Here is a 24875-nt window from a genome sequence, read left to right as displayed (position 1 = left end):
CCATTGAGTGGAAGAATTGAGACCACAGGTCTCCAAAGAAGGATTAAAACAAGAAAATAAAGAGTCCTCCAGGTACAGAGACTTAAGAGAGAAGAATAATATGAACTGTTGAGAAATCTCATAGGAAGGAAGTAGCTACTTTATTTCTTTCTAACAGCAGCAGCAGCAGCACTGAGGGTACACCAGAATAGCCTTAACTTCAAGTTTACTGGCTTAAATCTCCATCTTAATTTAAATATGTTTAAAGCGAAAACCAGGATTAACCAGGCTGAAGAACATCGGAAGTTAGCAAACAATTGCTGTAACTGCTTAGACAATGGAGATACTGTACAACTGAAGCTCATTGATAATGACTTAATATAGTAGTACTCTGGATAAAGGTTTCGGTACCATTTTTCTTGCTCACTGGACATTAAAAAACAATTAGAGACACTGACAATAGGTATGCTGTCTGTCACAACATTTGTTCTTCTAATGAGAGTTATATGCCCACAAACTAAGTACTGTAAAGGATTAAAATGTATAAGATAGGTGAATTGTGGGGGACAGTTTACACTAAACTGTCTAGGTAAAATGAATATACTTATATTTACAAAAAGTGCAATGAAAACAAAAATGTTTAACATTCCATTTTAATTGAAGATGTTGATACAGTTTTGTATTTTTGGTAAAAATTACTTTAACATATAGATCTAGCATGACTTTGTGACGTATAAGAGCAAGTCAGAAGCTTTTAATTACTCCCACTCCATTGCTGATTGCTCCAACGTAATCAATAAATGAATCATTTCTTGCAGTATTTCAGTTCCCATCAATAGCATTCATGTCCATTTGCATTAATTTTCTCCCTTCAGAATAGATAACAATTCACCATTTTCCTTTAGTTCCTGTAAAGAAATTATAGAATAGTAACTCGGGGCATGTATATTTTGCAATTACCGCTGACAAATTCAACAAGGATGATTTTCAGACAAAAAAATGAAACTGTCCACTATTCAGGAGGAGATAGACTAAATAACCCACTAGAGGTCCCTCTCAACCACAAGTAATTAATTTTTGTAATTCTGTATTTAAAAAAAGTTTTACAGAACATAAGACACCCAACATGCTACACAAAGGAAAATAAAAAAAATCATGATCCATCAATAGAATTTGTTAAAGTTTAAAACCATGAACTGGTGTAAATTATAATTTACGTATGCTCTAGTCTGGTTAGTTAAATTTAGTTCAAATTATAAGTCATTCAGTCTGGTTCAGTTAGTGTGAAATGTTCTGTTTTTCTTAGCTGTATATGGAAAATATCTACAAGCAGAATATTCGTGCATATTCACAGTCATTTTATAACATCTTCAAATTACTGTAACATGCATATGTCAGTAGAATGCATCACTAAAGTGAGCTCTCAATAACAGGTAGTCCAATACAGCTGTTTATTTTTCAAAAACTACTGGAGAGTATAACACATTCCAACTTCTTTGATGCTCAAAATTATACTTATTCATCAATGTATGAGTTAACCCAAAATTGTGGTAAGTAAATAAAATTTTAAAAAATCATCTATATAATTTAAGTAACATCACATTATTTTCAGAGCTAAATGGGATGTATCGATTATATCTTCCCAGGAGTTACAATGTGTACTGGCTATAAAACATTCAGACAAGAATAAACTCAGGAGTATTAGGGGTTTAGGAGACTTTGCCTGCTCTGTTACAAAAATCAAAAACCACAGTAACAAATGCAGATCTATTTTTGTTGCTTCAGGGTCTGTTCAAAATACTACAATAAACCTTACATTTTTTTCAGGAATGAGACAGTTTGCTAGGAAAAATGTCTCACCACCTTATTTGAGAAGAGCAATGTCAAAAGTAAAACTAAAAAGCAAATGAAACCTGTAACAATGCACCCACAGGGTAAAAATGGTCTTTACAGTAAAGGTAGCTGACTGCTGTCAAGAAAATACATTTCATTGCTATATCAGAGTATGTGAGCATGCTGGAGATTTAAAAGCTCCTTTCAACCATATGTTGAAATAATGGTAGTCATAGTAAAACCAACCAAGTCATTCCATTTCAAAATCTAAGGCCATTACATAGGAGCTTATGTATATGGCAGTTGGAAAATATTTTTTTAGAAGTTCACACTAGAAAAGTCAATTTACATTTTAAACAGGAGTCGCCACCTGCTTACCTTAACAATATCCAGCCCTCCAACAAGTTCACCTTTCACGTACAACTGAGGGTATGTTGGCCAGTTTGAATATGTTTTTAATCCTTGCCGCACCTAAGGAAAATAATCTTAACTTTAAGGCTCTTAACAGCAGCTTTAGTAGTGTAGTAGACATAACAGTGACATCTGTGGGGCGGAGGGGACGAGATAAAGACTCAGACTTACCTCTTCATCCTCTAATATGTCAAATGTCTCATAATCAACACTATAAAGAAAGATGAAAATGAATTATAAATTTTTGCAACACAATACCCACAAAAACATAACACATTTATTTGTTTTCAAACTACCAGATAGCCACCATCCATAATATAGGAGACTCTCACAAAGATCTCTATTTATAATCTATAAGCAAGAGACTGCAGAAAGTCAGCTACTTAAGCGGGACATCTGGTAATTAGCCATTAAATACTCCGAGTGACAGACTACTTATTTTACGGATACTACAGCTTTTTTAGCATCTACATCAAAATCAAAAATTAGTATAGACCAAAAAATACCCAATTTCATTGAACGACTACTTACGCTGACTAGACAGAGTGACATGTTACACAAGAAAAACTGAGTATGTGCTTTAAAGTGTGCAAAATAAATGTGATATTAAAAATCATTCGGTTCACCAACACAGTGCTTAAGAATAGAAAAAGTTTTAGACACCAAAATAAACTATTATACAGACATGAAATGGTCTCAGGCAAAGTTACTGATCCGTAATGGTACACTTATTTTGTTGTTAATTCCTAGAGTTATTTCATAAACACCAGACAGTAGGCAAATTCTTATGCTCTGATTGGCTGATGGGCATTGAAACACAGGCAGGGATTTGTATGAGGTGTTTCTGAACTCTACAAATCTCCATTCTGATTGGCTACTGCTCTCAGTTGATTCATAGGGCCATAAATATTGTTGATTACCCTTGCTAGTCACACATCTAACCAGAGAAATAAGACAATATAATTTTTTTAAATGGAATTATTCAAGGGGCGAAGCTGCTAAGCAATTCTCAAGGGACAAGGAGCTGTAGGGGAAGATGGGAAATCAGACATTAGGCATGGCAAGACGCTCAGAATTTGAGGCAGCCATGTTTATTGTGGGCAAAAGGGAATTCTAGAAGAATTGCAAGGATTTTTGTAGTCAACAATCAGATTGCAAAGAGGAGAGGATGAGAAGGGCATTCACAGTGCTTGCTGTTAGTTAGCCTAGCTACCACCAAGCTAAGTAGTTACTTTTCATTATTTAAATTTGAAAGTATGTGACATATAGTGTACTCACTGCATTTCTTTTAGTAGCCAAATAACTTTAAGTAGGGATACAAGTTCCATTTTTATTACAATTATCAAATGCCAGCTGCTTTTCCATCTCTCTCTCCAGTGATTATTGAACTAAATAGCGAGCAACAATTATGGATTTGAATTAACTAGCAACTATTTGCACTATGCAACGTCCCACACAGAACAAGAGAGTTACATGTCCAGCAATAAACAGGAGGAGTAATTCACTAATATGATTAGACAGAGAACTTGTTCAACAGACCTTTGAGTGTGCTGAAACTGCCTCCCACATTCTGGCAATCACCACTGGCAGATGTTAATCTTATACTAAATGTACTGTGAACTCAGTCACCATACCAGGCATCTCCCTCTTGCCGTTTCTCTTTCCACTAAAGCCTTCTATTTTTAGGGCGTTAATAAGATGCCTCCTTTAAATGTTTATAAATACATTTTTAGGTGAGAGAAAAAGCCATTCTCCCATTAGAATGATTCAATTTACTATTGCTACCTGGTGTTTTTCCACCTTTTAAGTTTACTGATAAACATTGCACTTTTATTCATTACAAAGCTGTTATCTTTTAAATAACAGCTACATACCCAGTGCTGTTTAGGATTTCTATAATTTGCTTGCTGAATCCACATTTTGCCATCTAAAATGAGAGAAAGACTTATTAGATTACAACACTATCTTTCAAGTTTTGTGAAGTTTTAAAGTTCTTAAGCCAAGAAAATTCCAGCTTCCAGATTCTCATATCACAACCCAATTAATCTGTTTTATTTCTAAGAAATAACACTTCTTGATGTGCACTCTCTCTGCTGTCCTCCTTCCGCAATCACCTTTTAACAGCTACATTACATTTGCTCTGCCAAGTTTAACTTCATAGAGCAATTTGTCTCTTTGTCACATGCAAACACTTGTAAAGTGAATGAAAACACTGAGAATCATCTCCCTCATTTCTTCTGTTATGAGAGCTGGTGTTTTGACAGTTTTCCCGAGTGAAGCCATTTTCCACATTCATCCATTTTGGTCTTGAAAACTGGTTACAGCTAAGATGCAGATTATTTCTTAAGAGTATTCAAAGAGAGCCAAAGCTAAGAAGTAGCCCAGAAGTATACTACTTTTGGATCCACACATTTCATAAAACCTTATTTCTAAACACATGTAAAAAAGAGAAGCTTACTATTCCCCATACATTTTTCCCTTTACCCATCACTGTCCATTTTGCAAGACAGGCAGCATTTTTCTGGACTGACTTGGTAAATTCTGCATCTGCACAAAGACTCATTCTCATTTTGAAAGGGAATTATCTATTTTAGCTTATTCCCATATGGGATCCTCTATACACATTATTTAGTCCAGACTACCTGCCCCTCCTTGAAGATTTGACTTTTTTGGCAGCTCAGATGCAAAAAACAAAAATTTGAACTTTAGGCTACGGAGCCTCTCTACAACTGGCTGTTTTTAAGGCTAAAAATGAGTTAGCATCTCCCTTCAGGATTCCAACACTTGCTAACATGGTGAGTCAGCAGAAGTGCCATGATTATGTCACAGAATGCATGACTTCCATTGACCTCCGTGCCATTTTCTGCCCTGGGGTTGGAGCTCCCAGCCACCCCTCTCCGCAGCTCCCACCCCTGCAGGTGGCATGGAACCCCTCAGAGCTCCCTGCTGCCATGGGCAGCAGGACCCCCAGAGCTGCTCAGCCACCGCGCTGGGGGACCCCGGAATTCCCACTCACCACAGTGGCAGCGGGGGACCCCAGAGCTCAAGCAGCAGTGGGTGCTGAGCTGAATCTGCCTCCCCATTTTGTTAGGGATATTTTTTAATGAAAATCAGGGACAGGTCAAAGGCTTCCGTGAATTTTTGTTTATTGCCCATGACCTGTCCATGACTTTTACTAAAAATATCCATGACAAAATCTGAGCCTTAGTTATAAGTAATAAGGAAATTAAGCTCAGGTAAAAAAGAAATGAAATGGAAAGAGGGAATCATACATGGAAGAGCCTAGTTTCCCACCTGAAGCAGAGCTCCTTCTGTACATATATCCCCTCAAAACTACTGAATAAACATTTCATGAAATCAGATTACTAAGCGGGATAGGGGGTCATCACCTAGTATCCATCATTCCAATCGAAAGTTTACATTTTCACCCATACCGCTGTACCTGCCTCATTGTTCACAAAGAGGCCAGTTTATGTATGTGACACATTGAGAAACAAGCTAACCTTTTGAATTAGTCATTTATTACCATTTCAATCCTAATTATTAACACTTGTCTGTCTTCGGTCAAATTTGTCTTTTTTTACCATAAAAAAAATGGCAGTTCAGACAGACCATTTCACACATGTAAAAAGAAAACAAGTAGATCATTTATGGTATGTGGTGCCATAAAATCATCCAACATCTTTTTTAAGCTATGCTGAAAATTTACGTAACCAAACAGAGAAACGAAAATGGATAGGACAACTGCTCAGCTAGGCCACAAAGGGGAATTCCAAAAGAGATGTCTAGGATCAACATGGCAGGTAATAATTGAAGGGTAGGCCTCACGTGTGAGAGTCTGACTACATAAGCAGCAAGAGAGAACTAAGAGTGATACATTATCTGCTAAACACAAAACTATCAGCACAGGGACTTTTAGACTAAAACCAAAAGGGGGAGACAATTCAATACAAACAGTATAAATGATGTAGATGAAGCTGATGAATGTAACTAAAGTTTTAGTGAGATGATTGCATCACCACAGCAACATGCTCAGCTGAGGTACCGATAACTGTCAGATAAATTATAGATTGCTTTGCACGGTCTGTAGAAGCAAGTCAGACAGATAACTTCCTGATATCACTCCAATTTCAGCTGCCAAAAAGAAAAGAGGTTTAACGGTACCCTTCCCTGCAGATGTGAGCATCAAAAGAAATTACAATGAAACCATTTTGGAGATCTTTACCTGCTTGTTTCCTTTCATAAACAGCATCACAGAAGCTTTGTTTGTCAGGACTTTAAGTCTAAAATAGGGGGGGAAATGATATGAAATATCTCAGTTCAATTATTAACCATACTTTTGATCTACTTCTTCAGTAACATACATATAAGATAGGAAGATAATTTATAGGTTTAGTAGATACATTTAAAGCTGCATTATAAACAACTGAATTTATTTATATTCCATTCTATTTCATTCTCTCTCTAAGCCACTGTAAACCATATTACTTTTAAAGCCACAATTATTTTTTCCAGATTAAATTGCAAATACCTAGATGCATCAAACTTAAGTGGAAAATTCCATATTGAATTGGAGATATTTTTAATACAATATCCAGATATCTGTGTATCTAATCACAGGTATCAGAAAGACACGGTGGGTGAGGTAATACTTTTACTGGGCCAACTTCTGTTGGTGAGAGAGACAAGCTTTCGAATTTACACAATAATGCTCTCTTTGAAAGACCTGAAGAAGAGCTTTGTGTAAGCTTAAAAGATTGTCTCTCACCAACAGAAGTTGGCCCAATAAAAGATATTACTGAACCCAGCTTGTCTCTGTAGTAGCAGTGTTGGTCCCAGGACATAACACTGCACAGTTACAGATATGTAATCTATACACAATATTTCAAATGCAGAACCTAGCTATTAGTGATTCATCTTCTTCTCATACATCATTAGATAAAGTCTTTGCTAGTACTCTACGAAAAGTTATGACTGACATCCAATAGTCAAACCCATTTCAGTTGAGATGGTATTTTAATATTTTTGGTTGCTAGCTTGCTAAGAATTTACTGTTCCATAACATTTTTACAGGTTCATAACAACCTCTTTCCCCAAATTCTCCATCAGGAATTTTGAAGGGTCATATACAGAACATTAAAGTCCCACAACATCTGATAAAATAGAGCATCAAATTTTATGAACTTCTAAGAGAGCTGCCAGGTTGTAGAAAATATGCTCCATTTTATTTTTTTTTAATTTCCCATTAGGCTTAATTCTTTGCTTGAATGAGTGGAGAGTAGGGGCTGTAGGGAGCCAGCTGCAGCTCTCTGATCCTCTAAAGGGGTAGAATTTCATTACAGACACATTTAGCAAAGAGAAAGAGTAGCACGGTCAAACACCTAGGTTGCCACTGTTCTGTTGAGTGACTTTCCCTTCTGCATTGACCACAGAAGTCAATTGGCCAGAGATTCACAAGTGCAAAATGTAAAAAGTTTAATTACAGTGCTGTAAAAATACGCTTTGGTTTTCAAAGGAAAACTGGGAAGCTGGAAGACAGCTATGGAAAGCTGAAAATTAAGCTGGGCAACAAGCTCAACTGTTTCAAGACGAGTACAATAATGTAATTAGACAAAGATTGGCGTGGATCTAGAACTTCTAGCCTAGCTCTATGAATAGGAGTTCTATGACTGTCCTGCACAGTGAATGGACAAGTGCCATTTTGCCAGAGTTAAAGTATCAGAATGAATGAAGATTTCAAATCTTTGTCTTACAGCTCTCGTTGCTTCTTTACTGAGGCATGCACCTGAACCAATCTTAAGTGACTTCATTAAAACATATTTAGATCCTGTATAAGCATCCTTTTCAGAGATGGAAGAAGTGACATCTCATATTATGGCTAATGGAGAAAAGAAACTAATTGTTTTTGCTTCAAAGTCTATGCAAAGCAGAAAACAAAGCATGAATTGGATGGTACAAATTAGGAATTAATTTCAGAGCTTGCAAGTTGGCACGGGGGAAGGAGAAGACCAGCAAAAGCACCTCTTGCCGAAAAAATTCCATTTAAAAAGAAAGTGACTCAGAAGGTATAACTCATCACCCAATGGAACCAGTCAGTTTTGCTAGAGGGGATGGCTCGCTCAGTAGTCGAAACATTAGGTTTCAAATATTGAGTCTCCTTGGAGCTAATATACACACACAGTAGTACAAAATATAGCCTTTATCCTGTAATCAGATCTGGAGGGGTCAGACACTATAATACAGCATAACGCTATATCTGAATATATTTGACTGCAGAATCAAGGCCAAAATGAGTAACTAAAACTTGAAAAAAAAACATATTGCATTATCATATTATTTGAATAATATGAGTATTAAGCACAAAGAGTAAATTAAAGGGTATGCTCTTATCTAACTTTTGCATGTTCTGATTTGTAAGTATTTAACTGTGCAGCCTACCAGTGCTTTATTGTAATACAGTAGAACTTCAGAGTTATGAAAACCGAAGTTACGAACTGACCAGTCAAGTCAATATATATATATTTTATATATAAAATATATATATATTTTAAGTGTTGATGTATTTCTGAGAGTCAGAATATGGATGTTGCCTCTAAACTATAACACGCTGCTAAAATAAAGATATAATGCATCATACTTGTCTTCCAATTTGTGTGCCTTGGGACAAATTGTGTCCAGTTCTCCAGAAGCCTCCAGTTCCTGAAAAACAGGTGTTCAGATTTAGAAAGAGATGGTTATATATATATATATATATATATATATATATATATATATATATATATATATATATACACACACACACACACACACTTTTAAAAACCATGTAAAATATAAAAAAGATGCAGATTTCTCAATTTCTAACCTTAACAATATCCAGTCCACCTATAAGCTCTCCAGCTACATATAACTGTGGATAAGTAGGCCAATTAGAGTATGTTTTCAGTCCTTGACGTACTTCTTCATCAGAAAAAATATCAAAACTGCTAAACATAATGTTATGTTTGTTAAGAATCTCCACCATTTGTCTGCTGAAACCTGGATATAAAGAGGATATCAGTTAGGCGGTGATTAATTTAAATTATATCTATTTTTAAATAAAATGCTCTCGTGGCTATATGAAAATTTATTTGGTTAAAAAATGTACTACAGATCATTCAGACAATAACTGCTCCCTACAAGGTTCTAGTGTGTTTCTTTTTCTTATTTGAGAGTATTAACATGATAAAACAAAAAAGACAATGAATAAAAATGGTTTTATTACTGCGATTATTAAGCCTAAGTATCTAGACAGTACATATGTCTGAAGTCTGCCTCCATAAACAATTACATTCAGTAACTTTAGCGTACTACATTTTGGTGGAACATCTTATGATTAAACCTCAAAGAAATCTATTTCCCTAGTCTTGACTTGTCTAGTCCTCCTCCTTCCTTCTGCATCCAAAGGAAAAGATACTCTTTGCCCTCTTCCACATCTTCTGCTCCCCATTCTCTTCCCCCCACACACATATTTTACATTCCTGCAGCTCTTCCTGTTTTCTCCCTCCAACTACTGCCTGTCTCCCCCAAACACCAATAGTTTGAATTAGTTGAAACTGACTGACTAAAGAGCACGGGAACTACTATTCAAGCCTATTGGGTGGCAGTAGTTTGACTTTTAAAATGGCCTTTTTCTGGCTGCGTTTCAGCTGCCACTGCTTTGACACTATTTTCCCTCCCACATCACAACAACTTGAGTTTGTTTTTTCAGTATTTACATTCACAAGAGTACATATTTTATTGTACTTGTGACACTTTTTATTAGGTACTATGAAGTCTTGTACTTTTCTTCGGATACTTTCTCATTAGCACATTAAGTACTGGACATTAGATTTATAAAATATGGGATTTAAAACACCCTATTATGTAGTCTGTTTTACAAACAATGTTTCTTTTCATAATTTAATTCTTTGTTCTAAGAAAATATACAATAATGAATGTATCCCAGTCTTCACACACGCATTAACTTTTTACAATACTGTACACAAAACTTAACATTCCTTATGCATAATAAACCATTTTTTACACTAAAAAAGGGACTAGCTAAAGATCATTTTGAAAAATCTTCTGTCATAACCACCACCATCATTCTAGATTACTAAAACTGAAAAGTAGATTTTGAACATTTTCACTATTTGGACTTTTTTTTTTACATTTCTTTAATAAATGGAACAAAAGGAATTCTTAAATAAAAATAACCAGACTGTCACATACAAATAACTATTATTTGATTTCAACTTGCAAGATCACTTATTAATTTTTTAAATATGGATTTACACTACAGTTTTCTGCAGTTTGCATGATCTGCAATTTGTTGAGATGAGGTACTGATATGTATATTTATGACATCTAAGTATTAAGTTCATGTACAGCCTGAAGTAAAAACATGGACTCTGAAATTTCTCATTCATCTGGGAGTTCATTAGTAAACAGCTAAAGGGTGATTGCTGATGGTTATTCTGTTGCCAATATATTAACTCATTTCTATTGAACAAGGCTGAGAAAAAGCTTCATTTTAGCTATAGGCAATTACATGCAGACTAGAAAGATAGATCGGTTGTGTTTCATTTTTAAGGGTTAAAGTAGCAGAATGGAAATGTTATGCTTAGGGAAAAAGTACCAATACAGCTTTACTTTCATAACAAAAGATTTAGGTTGAGTGTCTGAAAAAACGCCAAACATGTGAACAAAGAATTAAAGTGTGAACAAAATGTAAGTATATCCAGACAGCCATAAATGCCACTATATACTTTATACTGTTAATGAGAATAAATAAAATTGTAATACCAATGAAACAAGCAAACCAATGCAGTTGCAGCCCAAAAATCTCCTGAAACAAGATTTACATGTGTAGCAACAAGATACAACAGCCAGTGAACACATGGCCAAGGGAACAGACTTCACTCAACACAATACTGAAGTTGACTCTCTCAATGAAGTAATGATTAACTACAAAAAAAGATTCCATATCCCACCACAGGAGAGGGTTCCACACCAGTCGCCAAGTGCACTCATCTACCATTTCAAATCTGTTGTGTCTCTCAAAATAGAGTTTGTTCAAAACTATATTCATCCTTAGATAACGACATGGAGCATCTTGTAATTATTTTACATTCTTTTTACTTATCTAATGCCATTGTCATAACAAACCAGTTTTATCTTTGACAATTTAGCCTTTTTAATATGGTAAGCTCTCTTCTCATTAAAAGGTATGCATATTTTAATAACTCTGCCAGCACCAGCATACTATAGATTTTTCTCGCCAACCAACACCACATTCTATCTTAAGTATCTTATCTGCTGAATTGGACTAACTACTAAATTAACTTCTCTTCAATCTTAGTTACAAACTCAGGCAATCCTATATACAACTGCAAATTTTCACTGATAGTACAGATTTATGTATTAAAATCAAGATTATGTAAGTAAACAGAGCTCACTGTGTATTTTTCATAGAATGTGTGACAGTAGTATACAGTACAAAATCTGTGCAAGTTTGAAAAATATTGTACAATATTACAGTGAATGGTTGTATAATTAGAGATTCTTTTATGCAAATGCACCAAAGAGCCAAAACTCTGTGTGTAATCTTGATTTCGGCTTTTCCTGCTTTTCTGAGCACTTAACCATGCACTCTCAATGCTCACTTAATCTCTTATGTTTAAACTTGGTTGAGTCCCTTCTGTGAAATAATGGATTTCCGCTGAACCTCCGCCTCAGCCCACATACACATTCAGTACACTTCATTACGCACGAGCAGGAGAACGCAAGAGGGGAGGACTCCTGTCTCATTCTGAGAAAGCGGGACGATCAGCAAGTTATCTTAAGTGCCTATACACAAATGCAAGAAGCCTTGGAAACAAGCAGGGAGAATTGGAAGGTCTGGCACAGTCAAGGAACTATAATGTGATTGGAATAACAGAGACTTGGTGGGATAACTCACATGACTGGAGTACTATCATGGATGGATATAAACTGTTCAGGAAGGACAGGCCGGGGAGAAAAGGTGGGGGAGTTGCATTGTATGTAAGAGAGCAGCATGACTGCTCAGAGCTCCGGTATGAAACTGCGGAAAAACCTGAGAGTCTCTGGATTAAGTTTAGAAGTGTGAGCAACAAAGGTGATGTCGTGGTGGGAGTCTGCTATCGACCACCAGACCAGGGGGATGAGGTGGACAAGGCTTTCTTCCAGCAACTAACAAGTTACTAGATCACAGGCCCTGATTCTCATGGGAGACTTCAATCACCCTGATATCTGCTGGGAGAGCAATACAGCGGTGAACAGACAATCCAGGAAGTTTTTGGAAAGTGTAGGGGACAATTTTCTGGTGCAAGTGCTGGAGGAACCAACTAGGAGCAGAGCTCTTCTTGACCTGCTGCTCACAAACAGGGAAGAATTAGTAGGGGAAGCAAAAGTGGACGGGAACCTGGGAGGCAGTGACCATGAGATGGTTGAGTTCAGGATCCCGACACAAGGAAGAAAGGAGAGCAGCAGAATACGGACCCTGGACTTCAGAAAAGCAGACTTTGACTCCCTCAGGGAACTGATGGGCAGGATCCCCTGGGAGAATAACATGAGGGGGAAAGGAGTCCAGGAGAGCTAGCTGTATTTTAAAGAATCCTTATTGAGGTTGCAGGAACAAACCATCCCGATGTGTAGAAAGAATAGTAAATATGGCAGGCGACCAGCTTGGCTTAACAGTGAAATCCTTGCTGATCTTAAACACAAAAAAGAAGCTTACAAGAAGTGGAATATTGGACAAATGACCAGGGAGGAGTATAAAAATATTGCTCAGGCATGCAGGAGTGAAATCAGGAAGGCCAAATCACACTTGGAGTTGCAGCTAGCAAGGGATGTTAAGAGTAACAAGAAGGGTTTCTTCAGGTATGTTAGCAACAAGAAGAAAATCAAGAAAACTGTGGGCGCCTTACTGAATGAGGGAGTCAAGAAGGCTAATGGAATTTTGGGCTGTATAAGTAGGGGCATTGCCAGCAGATCGAGGGACATGATCATTCCCCTCTATTCGACATTGATGAGGCCTCATCTGGTGTACTGTGTCCAGTTTTAGGCCCCACACTACAAGAAGAATGTGGAAAAATTGGAAAGAGTCCAGCAGAGGGCAACAAAAATGATTAGGGGGCTGGAGAACATGACTTATGAGGAGAGGCTGAGGGAACTGGGATTGTTTAGTCTGCAGAAGAGAAGAATGAGAGGGGATTTGATAGCTGCTTTCAACTACCTGAAAGGGGGTTCCAAAGAGGATGGATCTAAACTGTTCTCAGTGGTACCAGATAACAGAACAAGGAGTAATGGTCTCAAGTTGCAGTGGGGGAGGTTTAGGTTGGATATTAGGAAAAACTTTTTCACTAGGAGGGTGGTGAAGCACTGGAATGAGTTACCTAGGGAGGTGATGGAATCTCCTTCCTTAGGGATTTTTAAGGTCAGGTTTGACGAAGCCCTGGCTGGGATGATTTAGTTGGGGATTGGTCCTGCTTTGAGCAGGGGGTTGGACTAGATGACCTCCTGAGGTCCCTTCCAACCCTGATATTCTATGATTACGTTGTTAAAATTAGCCTCACATACATGTACAGATATAACCTTTTAAAAGCTCAGCGTGCGATTTGCAAAAGCTCATGCCTACCTTCAAGCTGTTTTGATACAAGGGGTGTTCTTATAAAGGTTTCAAAGTTTCAGGAAGTTGTCAAAGCAGAAGGGTCAAAGTGAAAACTTTTACTTAACCTACACTATAGTACTAACTGTCTCCAACACTATAATTATGAAAACTAAGACATTTCACTGGCATATTGAGTATATGCAAATGAAATACAAATACTAAAAAATTGAGATTGTGTTTTTAAAAAAAACAAAACAGTCCTAATCTATATTCTCCCATCAGAGTGAATTTTAAAAATGTATTTACTTTAAATTAAATACATTTTTCTCTATAAAAAAGCCTATTTAAAGTTAAATTTGAAATTATGACAACCTATGGTAAGACCTAAACTAGGGTTGCCACCCATCCAAGTTTTTCTCGGGCAATCCAGTTTTTGGCATCTGTGTCCCAGAGTTTTAAATGAAGTTTAAAATAATGTTTTAAAGGAAGTCAAACCACAGAACTGGTGGAAGTCATTGCCTAAGCACCTGGAACCAAGAGTTCGTTGAAGTGCTATACTAGCTTCTGACAGCAGTAGCTTCCTCTGCAGGTAAAAGAGAATATTTTTTTCATTTCAATTTATTCAACTAGTTCAGTCCAATGACTAGTTCATATGAAGTTGGGAAACAGATTGGGAGCTGAGAAAGCAGGAAAGCTTGGCTTCCTCTTTCAAGCTATGAATAAAGAAGGAGGTGTAAGAAGATGACACTTTCTAGTCCTAAATTTGAAACAACATGGTGATCAGAAACAATCAAGTTCAATACACTAAGATAATAGTTTCTTTGATTAAGAAATGTATGGATAAACTTATTTTGTTTTTCTGTATCCAGCACATTTAAGGTACTTTTATATAGAACTCCACTGGGATGGAATTTGGAATGCAATTAAATATACAAACAGCACTTTTAAGTAGTTTATTAGTTAACTAAATGACATAAGAAATGTGTCATTTGCCATTTTCTAACAATGAAAAATGTAAAAACTAAGAATCTGAATATATATGTTAAGCTATATAGTTGCTTAAATAAATGTCTACAGATAGATATAGTAGATGCTCTGGTTAGCAAAAAAGGACCAAATTTACTGTAAAGGCTACAGTTGGTTGCGGATCAACGTTTTAATGGTTACTAACAGATGAGAATAAACTTTTCTTTTAGAAAATAAAAAGTACAAATTCAAAACAAAATTAAAATCATTTATTTAAATCACGTTTAAAATCTGTGATATAAATCACTGATTTAAATCAATCCACCCCATCTCCCATTCACTGTAACATACTGGGGGAAACCAAACTGTATTACAAATATTTTGCAAAGCAAAAACCACGTATTATAGCCAAGGCAAGAAATTTATGAGTGATAGAAATAAGATTATTAAGAAATAAAATGCTATTTGGGATAAAGACACAGGTGCTTAAAACCATTTCAATTCTTTATTGCATATGAAATATGTATGAGGAGTGTGCAAATATTTATGAATGGGCTTGTTTTGTTCACAAGATTTTAAGGTGCACACATAGTTGTACAGTTAACGTGCGTGTGTGTGTGGGGGGCGGGGGAGGGGGTGAATGTTTAGTTTTATTTTGTTACTTGTTAAACCATTTCTACCTTAACCCATAAGTGCTGGAACTAGAGATGCTGGCTTGAAGTGGTTTCCATTATATACTGGGTTTACAGTTTTGTTCAATGGCTCAGCACCCGCACTATAAATATTGTTCCAGCATCCCTGCCATAATGATCTTGTGGGACTTATTAATCTAATTAAAATGTAGCAGCATTATAGGAGTTAATAAGGAAAAAGACATCAGATCAGATATTCGTATTGCATGAACCATCTCCCCCCCCATTTACAGGATCCTGCAGACCACTTCATCTCCCATTCATAATCCTGTAACATTCCCCCAGCACTCACAACAGTTGTTTATATGTAAAAGTGACTTTTTAATTATTTTCTTTTAATACAATTAGCTGTTGGAGGTGGAGCCAATGGCATGTGCTCAACCAGCTCTCCACATACAACCAAGTGATCCACAGACACAATCTGAAAACAGCTTTATTAAACCATGGAGTCTCTCCCTGTCAATGCAGGATTGTTCCTTATAGTACATTATGTAGTGTTTTGTCTGGTCTTTTTAAAATCCCAAACAATGGTACTTTTCACCATTACTTTCCTTTTAAGATTGTTTCACAGCCCAATACATTTCATTGGCAAAAAGTTCTTCCTCCTATTCAGATTAAGTTATTTTAATTCCAACACATCACTCCCATTTACTGCACTCAACTCCTCGGGTTAAACTTCAGAATACATGTAGACTTCCTTCCTTCCCCTATCCACAAGTCATCCACAACTCCACTGGGATGGAATTTGGAATGCAATTAAATATACAAACAGCACTTTTAAGTAGTTTATTAGTTAACTAAATGACATAAGAAATGTGTCATTTGCCATTTTCTAACAATGAAAAATGTAAAAACTAAGAATCTGAATATATATGTTAAGCTATATAGTTGCTTAAATAAATGTCTACAGATAGATATAGTAGATGCTCTGGTTAGCAAAAAAGGACCAAATTTACTGTAAAGGCTACAGTTGGTTGCGGATCAACGTTTTAATGGTTACTAACAGATGAGAATAAACTTTTCTTTTAGAAAATAAAAAGTACAAATTCAAAACAAAATTAAAATCATTTATTTAAATCACGTTTAAAATCTGTGATATAAATCACTGATTTAAATCAATCCACCCCATCTCCCATTCACTGTAACATACTGGGGGAAACCAAACTGTATTACAAATATTTTGCAAAGCAAAAACCACGTATTATAGCCAAGGCAAGAAATTTATGAGTGATAGAAATAAGATTATTAAGAAATAAAATGCTATTTGGGATAAAGACACAGGTGCTTAAAACCATTTCAATTCTTTATTGCATATGAAATATGTATGAGGAGTGTGCAAATATTTATGAATGGGCTTGTTTTGTTCACAAGATTTTAAGGTGCACACATAGTTGTACAGTTAACGTGCGTGTGTGTGTGGGGGGCGGGGGAGGGGGTGAATGTTTAGTTTTATTTTGTTACTTGTTAAACCATTTCTACCTTAACCCATAAGTGCTGGAACTAGAGATGCTGGCTTGAAGTGGTTTCCATTATATACTGGGTTTACAGTTTTGTTCAATGGCTCAGCACCCGCACTATAAATATTGTTCCAGCATCCCTGCCATAATGATCTTGTGGGACTTATTAATCTAATTAAAATGTAGCAGCATTATAGGAGTTAATAAGGAAAAAGACATCAGATCAGATATTCGTATTGCATGAACCATCTCCCCCCCCATTTACAGGATCCTGCAGACCACTTCATCTCCCATTCATAATCCTGTAACATTCCCCCAGCACTCACAACAGTTGTTTATATGTAAAAGTGACTTTTTAATTATTTTCTTTTAATACAATTAGCTGTTGGAGGTGGAGCCAATGGCATGTGCTCAACCAGCTCTCCACATACAACCAAGTGATCCACAGACACAATCTGAAAACAGCTTTATTAAACCATGGAGTCTCTCCCTGTCAATGCAGGATTGTTCCTTATAGTACATTATGTAGTGTTTTGTCTGGTCTTTTTAAAATCCCAAACAATGGTACTTTTCACCATTACTTTCCTTTTAAGATTGTTTCACAGCCCAATACATTTCATTGGCAAAAAGTTCTTCCTCCTATTCAGATTAAGTTATTTTAATTCCAACACATCACTCCCATTTACTGCACTCAACTCCTCGGGTTAAACTTCAGAATACATGTAGACTTCCTTCCTTCCCCTATCCACAAGTCATTGCTTAGGCAAGATATACATATTTTGCTCTTTAAAATCCTTCTTCAAAAGGCTCTTGGTCAGTTGTGTTGCTCTTTTCCTAAATCCCTCCGATCTGTCAACATCAGGCCTGTTCCAAAGTTCACTGAAGTCGGTGGAAAGCTTTCCACTGACTTTAACAGGCTTTGGATCAGACCCATGGTAACCAGAAATGAAAGTACTATTCCAGCTATTATACCACAACTATAGCAAGAAGTCCTAATAGGCGTCATGTCCTGGGACAAGAAGGTGTGTTTGCAGCCCAAAATACCCTTTTTTGTAGTCATACATATTGCAAACTCAAATCACTACCACCCCTCACGTCATCATTTGCACTCCTACTCCCTCCCACTGAACTTGTGTGTTTTGAATAGCTTTCACCTTCCTCTCCCTCTCTTCTACCCCAGTGTAGTACTGAAGCTTGCGCCTATTTAATTCTTTTTTTTTATGTTCTTGCCCTTTTCAGTTTCTCTAGGTCCTTTTGTACTTTTTCCTCCATTTTTACTATTTACTCAACTCTTCTCAGTTAGGCTTCTTTCGTGAATCTCATGAATACACTCTTATCCTGATCACTAAAGAATATAGCAAATAAGTATGGTCATCACTTTGGTACCTCATTAGAAACTTCTCTCAAACACTGACTCTTCCCTGTTGCATTGTTACTTATTGCCCTTTGTTTCCAGTCAGTTACCCAGTTTTAAATCCACATGCTCTAGTAAAAATATAACATTAGGGATCTATTATCGACCACCTGACCAGGACAGTAATAGTGATGATGAAATGCTAAGGGAAATTAGAGAGGCTATCAAAATTAAGAACCCAATAATAGTGGGGGATTTCAATTATCCCCATATTGACTGGGAACATTTCACTTCAGGACGAAATGCAGAGATAAAATTTCTCGATACTTTAAATGACTGCTTCATGGAGCAGCTAGTACGGGAACCCACAAGGGGAGAGGCGACTCTAGATTTAATCCTGAGTGGAGCGCAGGAGCTGGTCCAAGAGGTAACTATAGCGGGACCGCTTGGAAATAGTGACCATAATACAATAGCATTCAACATCCCTGTGGTGGGAAGAACACCTCAACTGCCCAACACTGTGGCCTTTAATTTCAAAAGGGGGAACTATACAAAAATGAGGGGGTTAGTTAGACAAAAGTTAAAAGGTTCAGTGACTAAAGTGAAATCCCTGCAAGTTGCGTGGGCCCTTTTTAAAGACACCATAATAGAGGCTCAACTTCAATGTATACCCCAAATTAAGAAAAACAGTAAAAGAACTAAAAAAGAGCCACCGTGGCTTAACAACCATGTAAAAGAAGCAGTGAGAGATAAAAAGACTTCCTTTAAAAAGTGGAAGTCAAATCCTAGTGAGGCAAATAGAAAGGAGCACAAACACTGCCAACTTAAGTGCAAGAGTGTAATAAGAAAAGCCAAAGAGGAGTTTGAAGAACGGCTAGCCAAAAACTCCAAAGGTAATAACAAAATGTTTTTTAAGTACATCAGAAGCAGGAAGCCTGCTAAACAACCAGTGGGGCCCCTTGACGATGAAAATACAAAAGGAGCGCTTAAAGATGATAAAGTCATTGCGGAGAAACTAAATGGATTCTTGCTTCAGTCTTCACGGCTGAGGATGTTAGGGAGATTCCCAAACCTGAGCTGGCTTTTGTAGGTGACAAATCTGAGGAACTGTCACAGATTGAAGTATCACTAGAGGAGGTTTTGGAATTAATTGATAAACTCAACATTAACAAGTCACCGGGACCAGATGGCATTCACCCAAGAGTTCTGAAAGAACTCAAATGTGAAGTTGCGGAACTATTAACTAAGGTTTGTAACCTGTCCTTTAAATCGGCTTCGGTACCCAATGACTGGAAGTTAGCTAATGTAACGCCAATATTTAAAAAGGGCTCTAGGGGTGATCCCGGCAATTACAGACCGGTAAGTCTAACGTCGGTACCGGGCAAATTAGTTGAAACAATAGTAAAGAACAAAATTGTCAGACACATAGAAAAACATAAACTCTTGAGCAATAGTCAACATGGTTTCTGTAAAGGGAAATCGTGTCTTACTAATCTATTAGAGTTCTTTGAAGGGGTCAACAAACATGTGGACAAGGGGGATCCGGTGGACATAGTGTACTTAGATTTCCAGAAAGCCTTTGACAAGGTCCCTCACCAAAGGCTCTTACGTAAATTAAGCTGTCATGGGATAAAAGGGAAGGTCCTTTCATGGATTGAGAACTGGTTAAAGGACAGGGAACAAAGGGTAGGAATTAATGGTAAATTCTCAGAATGGAGAGGGGTAACTAGTGGTGTTCCCCAAGGGTCAGTCCTAGGACCTATCCTATTCAATTTATTCATAAATGATCTGGAGAAAGGGGTAAACAGTGAGGTGGCAAAGTTTGCAGATGATACTAAACTACTCAAGATAGTTAAGACCAAAGCAGATTGTGAAGAACTTCAAAAAGATCTCACAAAACTAAGTGATTGGGCAACAAAATGGCAAATGAAATTTAATGTGGATAAATGTAAAGTAATGCACATTGGAAAAAATAACCCCAACTATACATACAACATGATGGGGGCTAATTTAGCTACAACGAGTCAGGAAAAAGATCTTGGCGTCATCGTGGATAGTTCTCTAAAGATGTCCACGCAGTGTGCAGAGGCGGTCAAAAAAGCAAACAGGATGTTAGGAATCATTAAAAAGGGGATAGAGAATAAGACTGAGAATATATTATTGCCCTTATATAAATCCATGGTTCGCCCACATCTCGAATACTGTGTACAGATGTGGTCTCCTCACCTCAAAAAAGATATTCTAGCACTAGAAAAGGTTCAGAAAAGAGCAACTAAAATGATTAAGGGTTTAGAGAGGGTCCCATATGAGGAAAGATTAAAGAGGCTAGGACTCTTCAGTTTGGAAAAGAGAAGACTAAGGGGGGACATGATAGAGGTATATAAAATCATGAGTGATGTTGAGAAAGTGGATAAGGAAAAGTTATTTACTTATTCCCATAATACAAGAACTAGGGGTCACCAAATGAAATTAATAGGCAGCAGGTTTAAAACAAATAAAAGGAAGTTCTTCTTCACGCAGCGCACAGTCAACTTGTGGAACTCCTTACCTGAGGAGGTTGTGAAGGCTAGGACTATAACAATGTTTAAAAGGGGACTGGATAAATTCATGGTGGCTAAGTTCATAAATGGCTATTAGCCAGGATGGGTAAGAATGGTGTCCCTAGCCTCTGTTCGTCAGAGGATGGAGATGGATGGCAGGAGAGAGATCACTTGATCATTGCCTGTTAGTTTCACTCCCTCTGGGGCACCTGGCATTGGCCACTGTCGGTAGACAGATACTGGGCTAGATGGACCTTTGGTCTGACCCAGTACGGCCTTTCTTATGTTCACATGCGTTCTTAACCAAACCAATTTAATTTTTAAATTATAATTTTGAGGAATTGTATCAAAGTCAGGCTGGATAAAAAGTGATTTTTAAATTCATGATATATTTATATATGATTTTTATTTAAATTAGAGATGAGTTAAATTAAAAAAACTATTGAAAATTAAATATATTTTCCGATAACCTAGGTTAAGGGCTGAATTTACTATAATCTATTAATATTATTTTATTTTAATTAAAATGATTTTAACACTACATGTTTGCTGCCACTTTTTGAAGAAAGTCAAATCACTGCACTGGTGGAAGTCACTGCCTAATCACCTGGAACCAAAGTGTGTTGAAGTGCTAAACTGGTTTTTGACAGCGGTAACCTCTTCTGCAGGTACCGAGAAAGGAAAAAAAAAAAAATTATTTTTATTCAACTACTTCAGTTCAATGACTAGTTCACTCAAAGTTCAGGAATCAACCGGGAGTTTGAAAAAAAAAAAAAAAATAAGCAGGAGGAGAAGAGGGGGCAGGACAGCTTGTTTTCTTCCTCTGATCTACAGGCGAAAAATGAGGTCGGAGAGGATGAGACCTACTAGTTCTAAAACCTTGAAAAGCATAGTGATCAGAAACAAACAGTTCAATATACTAACTACAGATACTTTCTTTGTTTAATAAATCAGTCAGTTTTAAATGCAAAATGTGTTTTGGTAAACTTTTTAATTGTATGCTGATACTTAGTTTTTTCTTAAGTAATTGTTTTTAACTAAAAAAACTTGAAAATGCTATTTGTGCATTTTTAATTGATCCTGAATGTCTCTCCAAACAGAGCAAGCAAAATCACTAGTAAAACCTTTACCATCCAGTAAATTCACCATTTCCTACCATACTAAAACGGTAAAAATTAAGAATCTGAATAAATGTAAGTTACACTATATAACTGTTTAAATAAATACGTATAAATTAGTGTATCCTCCTATCAGCAAAAAGAAGCACCAAATTTAGCATAAAGGATATATTTAGCTGTAAATCAACATGTTTTAAATGGTTACCAACCAATGAGACTCAAACTTGCTTTAGGACAAGAACTAAAAAATACAAATGCAAATCAAAATTAAAATAAATTATTTCAATCACAGTTTCCTGCTTGCTGATTTAAATCGTAATTAAAATCAATTACTTAAATCATTTTGATTTAAATAAATCCCCTCCAAACAAAGTCTTTTACCATGGGCAGCGGGTAGAGCCTCCTCAGGGGAGGCTATTCCACAGCTCTGCCCCTTCCCCCCACGCCCGCCCCACAGCCAGCCGGAGCCCTGAGACCCCTCCCAACCCGCAGTCAGAGCCACAAGCCCTCCTCCCCTCCTGGAGGAGCCCCAGATGGGCTGGCTGAAGCCCTGAGCCAAGCCTTCCCCGGCTCGGAGGAGCCTGGGGCTGGCCACAGCCGCGCCACACCTCCCCTCCCCAGACCCAACCCAAGCAGGGGAAAAGCGTCTGTAAAAGACGCTTTTATTATGTCCCATGCAGGTTCCAGGGCGGCTGAGGAGGCAATACTGTAACTTCATGGGGGGATTGTGAAAATAAATTAGTGTTTTGAGGCGCTCAGATACTTTAATGCAGTGGTCCCTGTATTAAACTGTGGGGGTGTGCCCCCCAGGGGGACAGAGGGATGCAGAGGAAAGTTGGAGGAGGCATGGCGGGACCCAGGACAGTTCCCGTGGGGGATGGGGAGGGAGCGCAACCCAGAGCTGCTCCACCCCCAGCTCTGCTCCAGCCCCACCTCCAGTCGGGGCTCCACTCCCAGCCCCGCTCCCAGCCTCAGCCCCCAACTGCAGCCCCAACCTTGGCCCCCTTACTCCCTTCCACATCCCCCACCCCCACCGGAGCCACTGTCAAGGGTTGGGGGAGGTTGTCACGGACAAGGGTAAAGAGGCCATGACCCCAAAAAAGCCTGGGGACCTCTGCTTTAATGATACATACCACAAACAAGCCTATAAATAAATCCTGCAACCAATCCCTACATAAACAAGCCCTGTTACGTTAAATAAAATTTCAAGAAGTCCTTACCACAACGAGGCTCCTGGAGAGATCCTTTTATAAACACCATGCAGGGTGCAGCATTGGTCAATTTCTTTAGACGCACATTGAGGTCCTCTTTTGCATTATCATTAGGGCCAGCTGAAATAGTACTGCTAGATGCATGGCGCTGGACTTTTTTGGTCAGCTCTGGGGCATGGGCACCATCTAATCTGTCAATTTTCTGAGAATTCTAAATAAGCCAAGAGAGTAGCTCAGTTAAGAAGCATTAACTAAAAGCGGTCTTTTAAACTACTAAAAATTGGAAGTTTTAATGTATTCCATCACTACATATTATAGGTTTTCAGATAAGCAGGCAGAATGGGTTAGAATACTGACCCTTTACCTCTTTAATCCCAGCAAAATTTTCTAAAACAGAAACTAGTCTGTTGGCCATAGCATTGTCTGTACCAAATAGACTTCTTAAAACTTGTTATAAACAAACAAAAATTATTAACAACAAACAGAACCAAATGTGCTATTTCTATTGCATAATCACCTGTTAATTCTTCACAAGCATTACACTGAATAATTCAAACAGAAAAGTGAATGAATCATGAAACCTCACTAGACCATGCCTAACACAATACAAGAGAAAAGTCTTATGTATCTCAGGTATTGTAAAGCCATCTATGAATTCAAGGAGGTTCTGAAATATTAAAACTGGGCTCCATAATCATTTCTGTGAACTGGCTATTCTTGTGCCCTCGGTAAAAAAAAAAAACAAAAAAAAAACACACATATGGAGACACACAGACTGTTAGCAGCTTCTACATTAAGTCAACATTAAGAAAAGGGAGTTTTTTAGTACTAAAAAAGAGTAGAATGAACGTTTACTAGTACTGAACTGCTGAACACAGACATTCATGTGAGTGATATGCAATCCATTTTCTCTTACCTTAAAAAACAAGAATGTTGGAACAGAGCTAATTTCGTATTTTTCAGATACTTCAGGCACAGCTTCAGCTTCCAGCTTAAAAGTCAGAGAAAACATGGTTTTATTTTCATAATTTTCTTTGAAGTTCTGATTGTGCATGTCAATCCTTTTTATAATGTTCTTCTCAGCATTTTATATGTTTAAAAAGGAGTTTGATGCAAAAGTTTGTGAGACATTTGCATTTAAATGAGACTCAGTGGGCTGGCATGTCATCCTGAGCCTGCACAGTGTCAAAACAGGTTCAGGGGTTTTTATTTTGTTGCACATTTCAAAAGATGCCTAGAGGCTGTGAATAAAATTTCTGGTGCACTAGTGACCTAGTAAATTTTCAATCATATGCAGCTACTACTATATTGAAATCCATAAATCATTGACCCCAGTTATGTCATGATTACAGTGCTTATTTTCTGCCCACAGCAATTCTTGCTGTTTGCTCTATTGACTAATTTCAAGAGGCAGTACATCATGACTGACATTTGCAGCCTTCTGCAAATTATGAAGCAAAAAGGAGTATTTCTTCAATAAACTATTGATGTCTGCTAAATTTTACTTTTAACTCTTGCAAGGCTCCTGGATTCTAAGTAGAAAGCTTGTTAGACTATTGGTCCAGAAGCTTGGTCCTCATTAAAATGCATATTTTGGAATTCTAGAAGATAATTTTTTACCAGACAAACATAAATCTTTTTATTAACCATGTCCAATGTTTGTA

General features: G+C 37.3%; 1 protein-coding gene across 2 annotated transcripts in view; it reads right to left on the bottom strand.

The window, feature by feature from the left end:
- Positions 1-615: 615 nt before the first annotated feature.
- GLRX3 (glutaredoxin 3) overlaps positions 616-24875 on the bottom strand; it is a 36100-nt gene continuing 11840 nt past the window's right edge. For both annotated transcript variants that reach the window (XM_065407285.1, XM_065407286.1), the window contains exons 3-11: positions 24128-24202; positions 23221-23422; positions 9086-9258; positions 8861-8922; positions 6449-6506; positions 4098-4150; positions 2395-2434; positions 2191-2283; positions 616-887 (exon numbers count right to left, since the gene is read on the bottom strand). In XM_065407285.1, the coding sequence (XP_065263357.1) occupies positions 837-887; positions 2191-2283; positions 2395-2434; positions 4098-4150; positions 6449-6506; positions 8861-8922; positions 9086-9258; positions 23221-23422; positions 24128-24202 (807 nt within the window). In that variant the 3' untranslated portion in view covers positions 616-836. The remainder of the gene's footprint in view (positions 888-2190; positions 2284-2394; positions 2435-4097; positions 4151-6448; positions 6507-8860; positions 8923-9085; positions 9259-23220; positions 23423-24127; positions 24203-24875) is intronic.

Source organism: Emys orbicularis, chromosome 7 (genome assembly GCF_028017835.1).
Source record: "Emys orbicularis isolate rEmyOrb1 chromosome 7, rEmyOrb1.hap1, whole genome shotgun sequence".
NCBI lineage: Eukaryota > Metazoa > Chordata > Testudines > Emydidae > Emys > Emys orbicularis.
Note: the sequence above shows the minus strand (reverse complement) of the source record. Positions and strands in the feature narration are given on the sequence as shown.